At 36.0% G+C, this 8,475-nt stretch overlaps 1 protein-coding gene across 2 annotated transcripts in view; it reads right to left on the bottom strand.

The window, feature by feature from the left end:
• Positions 1-1,460: 1,460 nt before the first annotated feature.
• The window catches only part of CD302 (CD302 molecule), an 11,501-nt gene continuing 4,486 nt past the window's right edge, over positions 1,461-8,475 (bottom strand). Inside the window, exons 2-5 of one of the 2 annotated variants that reach the window (XM_008065638.1) lie at positions 6,534-6,650; positions 5,697-5,870; positions 3,976-4,002; positions 1,461-1,846 (exon numbers count right to left, since the gene is read on the bottom strand). In XM_008065638.1, coding sequence (XP_008063829.1) covers positions 1,644-1,846; positions 3,976-4,002; positions 5,697-5,870; positions 6,534-6,642 — 513 coding nt within the window. In that variant the 5' untranslated portion in view covers positions 6,643-6,650 and the 3' untranslated portion in view covers positions 1,461-1,643. Of the gene's footprint in view, positions 1,847-3,975; positions 4,003-5,696; positions 5,871-6,533; positions 6,886-8,475 lie in introns of those variants that run through there. The other variant, XM_008065637.2, reaches the window with a different exon arrangement.

Below are 8,475 nucleotides of genomic sequence, written 5' to 3'. Positions count from 1 at the left end.
TTCCCATAAAATTATTTTTTATATATCTATATACTGGGGGTACCAAAAAATGTACACATTTTAAGAATGATGTTCACTCAAAAGATGGCATTAAATAAATGCTAGCATCACCATGTGACAAGACAAAATGGTGGAAGCGTGGTTGAGTGAACGTCATACTACACTGCTACCGAAATTTCAAGTGTGTGTGTGTGTTTTGTTTTGTTTTGTTTTGAGTCAGAATCTATCTGTTGCCCAGGCTGGAGTGCAACTCATGGCCACCACAGCCTTGACCTGCTGGGCTCAGGTGGCCCTTGAGCCTCAACTTTCCAAGTAGCTGGAACTACAGGCACATGCCACCATGCCCCGTTAATTTTTTTGGTTTATTGTAGGTATGAGGCCTGGCCAAGTTGCTAAGGCTGTTCTCAAACCCCTGGGCTCAGGCAGTCCCCTTCCTCCGCCTCCCAAAGTGTTGGGATTACAGGCATGATCCACCACCCCTGACCAAGATCATAATATATTTTTATTTTACCTTGCTTTGTTTGGATACACAAATACCAGTGTGATACAGTTGCCTCCATTATTCAGTAGTCACATTTTGTGTAGGTTTGTAGCCTGGGAGCAGTAGGCTACACTATATAGCCTAGGCTTTACCATCTAGGTTTGTGTTGTAAGTACACTTGGGACATTCGCACAGCAAGATTGCCTAAGGGTACGTTTCTTAGAATGTGTCTCCTTTAAGTGATGCATGTCTAATTTTATGTGAAATCTATATATCCTTTACCTGTCCTAATAGTGTTTTTTAGCTATAGATGTTGAAGAAAATCACTCTGGTTTTCTCTGATTGTTTTCCTCCCCAAAATGATTTTCACCTTTTCCTTAAAATGTACAGTAAATGTGCTAAAAACTTTGATCATTGTATTGTCACTATTGCTGTACTTAGGGTTTTTCCTTAGTCTTTGCTTATACAGTTATATCACTGAAGGAAAAAAATAATTGCTTTATAAGCAATTATAAGGCATGAAAGGTATGGTGGCAGGAGAAAAATCTTTAAAGGGGCACTATAAGTGTTAGCCTCATTGCCAGCTTTCTCCTTGGCTTCCTGGACACGGTTATCTTATTTTCTTTCAAAAATGTATAAACTTATTAAAATGTCAATCGTTTATGATAAAATGGTGTGTGTAAAAGTAATGAGACTAAAATGGGGTGTTAAAAGCTGTAAAATTTTCTTCATCTGATTCATAAAGGAAGATGCAAATTCCAGAGAAATTATCTGCCAAAGTAACCATTATCAAGGATCTTAAAAAGTAGAGGATGTATTTAAAAATCAAGCATATTCCCAATTTCACATTTATTATAAAGTTATAAACTAAACTGGTTCAACTAAATCGAAGGGAAGATTAGAAGTAAGCCAAGCAGACAAATGAAAGGTTCTGTACTTGACGAGATGGTCAAAACCACTAAAATCTAAGATTTTTTACTAAAACCCATTTTTATAATGAACCTGAAGATTAATTTTTGGCACAATTAGGGAATACATAAAAATGTTACTAGAATAAGGAATACCATAAAAGCTATAATTTTCAATGTGAAATTTTATATTAAAGTCTTTCCAGGAATCACTGTTAAGGTATTTGATGTGTTAGTCTGAGATTACCTAAAACTTAATCGAACTGGACAGCGTGTTCATTTTCTTCTGCAACTACCAAAACACAGTCTTCATTGTAAGGTGATTGGGGTGCAGTTGTAAAAATGGTGGTTAAACCAGAATCAGAATTTCTCTTGTACAGGAACCAAATGATTGCTCCCAAAACCGTCAAAATTACTGTGCTAGCAATCACCAAAGCTGATATTAAAATGTGGTTATCTGGAAAGGAAAAAGAAACAGACGATCAGGGTACACAAGTTGCAAGTATTGCATTTTGGAGGGAGCATAATTGTAGTTTCATGGTGTAAATATTTGTCTATGTTGAATTCCCACACTGATGAGAAACCAAAATTACTCATTTATTACCATCAAGATTTATATTTCTTAGCTTGAAAAATAGCCATACTTCAGAACTTAAATGTTGCAGTTCTTTACCAAAGATCTTAAAATGGAACTCACCCAAGTTACACCACTGTCCAGTTGGCCTTCCTTAGCTTTGCTTTCTGATCTAAAGTTTACAATTCACACCTACTGCTTTCTTTAGGAATAATAGTATTTAGATAATTAGTTATATTATTAAGTCTTGCTGATTTGCCTGGTTTGGGGGAATTAAGATTTGGTACATTGGAAAAAACACCAAGAGCTCAGTTAAGTACCTTGCTTTTTTGTTGTCTTTGCATTCATTCAAGTAACCCGCTACATTTGTGTTTCTCTGAAGTTGTGCAAGTATGTCCAGCCTTGCATTTCTTGCCTATTCAAAACCCTTGTCTTTCTGTAAGAATCCAATTTTTTAAAAATTGAGAAAAATACTTTTGAGGCGATACTTGCATTATATATAGTAATAACCATGAATGTGAAAATTTTCAAAATGATTTTCTCTTTGCAGTTATGTTTTTGATTACTTAAATATATTCAGAATACTCACTATTTCAGCTGGTAAAATGAGACCTGGAAAAATTAAAGTTTAGTGAGCTAAATCTGGCCAATCATTTGTTAAAGTGAGGAAGAGCCATTGGTGTTTTTCAAATATTGGCAGAATTCTTTGGGAGGACTGAGGAAATGATCACAACTGAATTCTCTTTTTAATCCTAAAATAAGATTTTGTAGTGGTCACAAAAAGCGTGGGGGTGTTAAAATGAAAAAAGCCAAGAATTCTGTAAACAGTTCAAATGGGATTCTTTCATAGATAGTTTTATTAAATTTAACAGCCTATTTTCAGTACAGCACCCTAACTTTGCCAATGCATAAACGTTCAGTCTTTTTTTTTTTTTTTTTTTTTTTTTTAAAGAAGCAGGATTTATTGAGAGGACAGAAAAGCTCCTTCAATGGGAGGGGACCTGAAGGGGTTGCCCTATTTCAGTCTCTTAATGAATGTATAATAATACATTCATAATCAGTAGTACCTACTTTAGTGATATGATAATAGCAAAACAAAGCAAAATCAAAAAGATATAGCAAAACAAAAAAACAGTCTGAAAGGGCATGGAAATGGAGTACTTGATCACATCTAGCTCATTTAAAGGAAAAAATTCACTGCTTACTTGCACTTCAATCTGGGTGATAGAGTGAGACCCCGACTCAAAACATATATATATGTATTATAAATATATACGTATACGGGGGTGCCAAAGAAATACACACATTTTAAGTTTGATGTTTGCGCAAAAGATGGTGTTAAATGAACACTAGTGTCACCAAGTGACGGAACAGTCAAAGAAAATGGCAGAAGCACAGTTGAGCAAACGTCATACTTCACATTGTTGCCATAATTTAATTCAACTTCGAAAAGTAATACATAGGTAATAGTTCTTAAAATGTATGCATTTTTGGCACCCCGTATTTAAAATATTACGTCTTAACAACTGTTAAAAGTGAGACCTTTTTACATTCTTGTAAACATAGATACAATTTTTTTTTAAAGGGATCTGTAGTAGCATTTTATCATGCCAGAGTTTTTATATATATATACACTTATATATACATTTTTTTTTTCAGGTTTTTTGTTATTTTTGAGTCAGGGTCTCACCCAGGTAAGGAGTACAGTGGTATGATCACGATCATGGCTCACAGCAGCCTTGATCTACTAGGTTCAGGCAATCCTTCCTCCTCAGCCTCCTGAGCAGCTGGGACTGCATGTATGCACCACCACGCCTAATTTTTATTTTTATGTATTTTAATTTTTTATAGAGACGAGGTTTTGCTCTGTTGCCCAGGCTCAAAATCCTGGTCTCAAGCAACCTGCTCACCTCAGACTCCCGAAGTGCTAGAATTAACACACATGAGCTACTGTGCCCAACCTAATATGTTTTTAATTGTAGGAAAAGTTTAAACACCAAACCATTACTTACCTGATAAATATTTCCTATCATATGGTACTAAAATACAAAAGAAAATAAAAATTAGTATTTAAGTATGCTTTATTATAGGATTCAGTTAAAATTTTCAGTCACTAAAAAACTTTTATTAGCAGCTTAATATCTATTAGTAGCTTAATTCCATATTTCTAGTACTTCATCATTTATCTGTTGTATCTTTTTGAACTTAGTTTTTAAAAAATTTTTGAGTTGAAGTCTCACTCCGTCGCCCAGGCTGGAGTGTAGTGGCACACTCATGGCCAACCCAGCATCCACCCGCTGGACTCTGGCGATCCTTCCACCTCACCACACCTGGCTAATTTTGTATTTATTGTAGAGACGAGGTCTCACCAAGTTGTCCGGGCTGGCCTCGAGCCCGCAGGCTCAGGCAATCCACCCGCCTTGGCCTCCCAAAGTGCTGGGATTACAGGCTGAGTGAACTTACTTTTTAAAGAAAGATGTAGAGTACTGACGAAATGCATTAATTTGATTGGTGGAAAAGAATAAGAGATCACAAGAAAAAGATAATGAGGTGAAGGTAATAATAGGATTCTAGTTGGAGACTCCAGAAAATAAAAAGTAAAATTAACTGTGACCTTAATCTCACTTAAATGGATATATTCACTATTTCTGATGGCTTGAAGTCATTTTAATTAAAAACTTGGTTTATATAATGGCACCCTGAGGTGCAATACCTGAAAAGAACCGATTTTTAAAAAACCAAATACTTGAATACTACTACCATAGAACTATGACAGGTGTTTAGATAATCACAATAAGCTAGTTGTAGTCAAGTACCCTGCTGTGGCAAGTAAAGAAATGTATGTACTTTCATATGGAAAAAAAAAATTAGAGCCAGATGTGTAGTTTGGCTTACAGTTGAAGTAGAAGGAGAAAATACTAAGGATGTAAAATAAAGAAATGACTATCATGTTCAAGTAACCCAAAGTCATGTTTTGAAATTTTAAGTTTCCTTAATGAGAAAACATACTTTCTAAAATTTAGAGGAGCAAACTGTGCATTGTTTAACAAATAACGTCAAAATGTTGAGCAAGATAATTGTTCATTAAAATGCATTCTGTATCAAGCACAGCAGCAGATCTTCCCATCCCCAGTTCCTCCCAAACCTTTCTCCCATCTGTCTTCCCTCTCTCTCCTCTATCTCCTGTCTCCCAGATCCCTCTTCTCCCGGGGAGCTCTGGGCAGGTGCAGGGATGGATTGGTTGGGCCAGGGTTGGGACCAGAAAAACACAAGCATTCTGATGGGTCAGCAGAAACCTTACATTTTAATTTGGAATAAATTATAAACCTCAGTGTATTTTTTGTGCACCTAAAAAAAGAGGCTACTCCTTATGGACAATTTAATTCCTTGTAAAGTAACATGAGAATTCTGGAATTATATATGAGCACTCTTCACTTCTGTTCACTCAGATCACATGCAAAGATGATTCTTTTGAACAACACGAAATTTTTTACCCCTTGCAAACTTTATAAGCAGATAGGTTAAAATTATGTGTAGTTCACATGATCTGGCCCTACCTCCAAAATGTAAGAGAATTACATATTTGACTTCCAAGAGACTTGAAAGTAAACCATGCTACTGTATATATTCTGACGTCTTAACTCCTATTTAGTTAATCTCAAAATTATTTGGAAACCAGCCCAGCTTTCCCTGCCCGTCTTAGAATGGAAAAAGACCTTCAGTCATTACTTACTAGCTGCTTTACATAGTGCTCCTTCCACAGAAGAAACTTCACAATCTCCTTTTTTCCATTCACCTGTCTTGGTGTGCAGAAAAGCACAGGTATCAACTAGGTCCTCACCATCTTCTTGGTCTGTCCACTTATCAAATGTCATATTTGAATTATCAAACCACTTGAAACTTTCATCTGTCAATTAATAAATATTTTTCAGTGTTATGACAGTTTCAAAAGGTGTTAAAGCCAAAAAGAGTCCAGGATTAAAGGTAGCAAGTTACTGAGGTATATCTGGTCTAAATTTTTGGTTGTAGGAGTAAAATTAGGAGAAGGAATATATCCTGTGTATAGGCATATCACCAAAAGGTACTGGTTTAAGAGAGTTCTGAAAAAGATCCCATTTTTGTAAAGAAAAATACATATAATACTTTCAGAGGGAAAAAAAGAAAAACAGGTAAAATAGTAGTAACCTTAGCAATTTCATTTCATATGAAAATGTTACATATGTACTTTTTCTATGGTGATAAGTACATTTACATAATATAATCTGGATAATTTAGTCTATTCTTAGCCTATTAATCACACTGATTTTATGACCATGCCATATAATAATAAAAAATACCGAGCCATTTTAATCCAGACAAGAGAATCAACTGTGGCTTTCATCTTTGTAACTCACTGAGCTGAGCTACTCAGGAACAAGCTACGGTAAGTCATAGGTGCATTCTGAAAATGTTACACTTGGAGGCCACAGGAAACATCAACATGAACTAGGGAACTGAAGAATCTAAAAGCCATCAGTTTTCCTCACATTAAATTTAAAAAGTCATATCCCACAAGAGAAAGATCACTTACCATCTGTGTCATAAAACATGCCCAGTAGGATATCATCTGGGCCTTTCCATTGCTTTTTTAAAGTATCCAGTATAAAAGCATTTTCTTCCTCATTATGTATGCTTATCATGTCTGCTCCTGAAATTATTTTAAAGAGAAAAAAAGCATATTCCAGAATGAATGAAAAATGAGGTAAGCAAAAGTTATGCATTTTATACATTGTACCTTTACAACTTTTAAAAGAGGCCTTTGAAGAAAAACAATTTACAGAGGAAAAGAAAACTGAAGGGCCAACAGTCTCCCAAAAAACACACCATATTGTTAAGAGGGAAGAAATCACAACTGGACGGGCTAAAGCTCCATTTACAAAAAAAATTAGCTGGGTAAATAAAAAATTAGCTGGGTATAGTGGCTTACGCCTGTGGTCCCATCTATTCAGGAAGCTGAGGTATATAGATCACTTGAGCCCAGGTCTTGGTTGCAGTAGGCCATGATCGTGCCTCTGCAATCCAGCAACAGTGAGACTTTGTCTCTTAAACACACACACACACACACACACAAAATAGGGAAAGAATTGATCTCACACTGTTAAAAAGCAATTCATTCTTAACAGAAGGAATGATAATACAAATGTGAAAAACTCAATCTCACTAGTCAAAAAGAAAATTAGGACACACAGACTTTCAGACTTGCTGATTAAATAGTGCTGGCCTTCCATGTAGAAAAATAGGAATTAATAAGTGGTTAGTCAGGGTAAAAATTAGGACAACCTTTTCAGAGCAAATTTGACGTGTCAAAAGTTCTTTAAAAAGCATATATTCTCTGAACCTGCCATTCTTAACAATTTATGCTAAAGAAACCACTGACTCTGTGGTCAAAAAGCCACAATCATTAATGTTCATCATATATTGTTTATAACACTGAAAGATTATAAACAACAAATGTTAGAGGATTAAGTCAGTTATGCTATATATAGTTAAATAATGTACAGTTACTAGGAAATGTATTCTACATTTATTACCCATGGAAAGACATTGTTAAGGGAAATGATTACAAAACAGTTTGCTTAATATTTTTATTTTTAAAAAGATTTATTAAAATACATTTGCATAAAGGAAGACTATAGAAGCATAGTTACCAAAATATTAACAATTATTACCTTTGGGTGTTTCAATTTAGGATGTTTTTTGTTTTATTTTAAAAATATTTCACCAGGCACAGTGGCTTATGCCTGTAATTCCAGCACTTGGCGAGGCTGAGGCAGGAAGACTCCTTGAACCCAGGAGTTCAGCAACGTGGTGAGACTCTGCCTCTACAAAAATAAAAAATAGCTAGTTGGGCGTGGTGACGCATGTCTGTAGTCCCACCTGCTCAGGAGGCTGAGGTGGAAGAATTGCCTGAGTCAGGAGATCGATGCTGCAGTGAACTGATACTGCCACTGCACTATATAGCCTGGATGACAGAGTAAGACTCTACTCAAAAGATATATATGTTATGTATATATGTTTATATGTTTTCCATTTTAAAAAAAGTTTTCTATAGTACTCATGCACAAATTAATAACTTTTTTTAAATCAAAGTTTCACGGTGTCACCCAGGCTGGAGTGCAGTGGCACGCTCATGGCCACTGCAGCCTCAATCTGCTGGGTTCAGGCAATCCTTACACTTAAGCCTTCCAAGCAGCTGGAACTACAGGTGTGTGCCACCACGCCCAGCTAATTTTTTGATTTATTGTAGAGAAGAGGTCTCACCAAGTTGCCCAGGATGGCCTTGAACCCCTGGACTCAAGCAATCCTCTCTCTGCCTCCCAAAGTGCTAGGATTACAGATGTGAGCCACCATGCCCAGCCTAAGAAAGAACTTCTAAAAAAATAAGATTGACCTTTAAAATACTAAATAATTAGCTGGGCTCGGTGGCTCAGCCTGTAATCCCGCGCCTTTGGGAGGCTCAGGTGAGTGGACTG

Source organism: Carlito syrichta, unplaced genomic scaffold (assembly GCF_000164805.1).
Source record: "Carlito syrichta isolate Samal-C Ts95f unplaced genomic scaffold, Tarsius_syrichta-2.0.1 Scaffold308699, whole genome shotgun sequence".
NCBI classification, from domain to species: domain Eukaryota; kingdom Metazoa; phylum Chordata; class Mammalia; order Primates; family Tarsiidae; genus Carlito; species Carlito syrichta.
The sequence above is the reverse complement of the archived record's forward strand: the minus strand, read 5'-3'. Positions and strand labels throughout refer to the sequence as shown.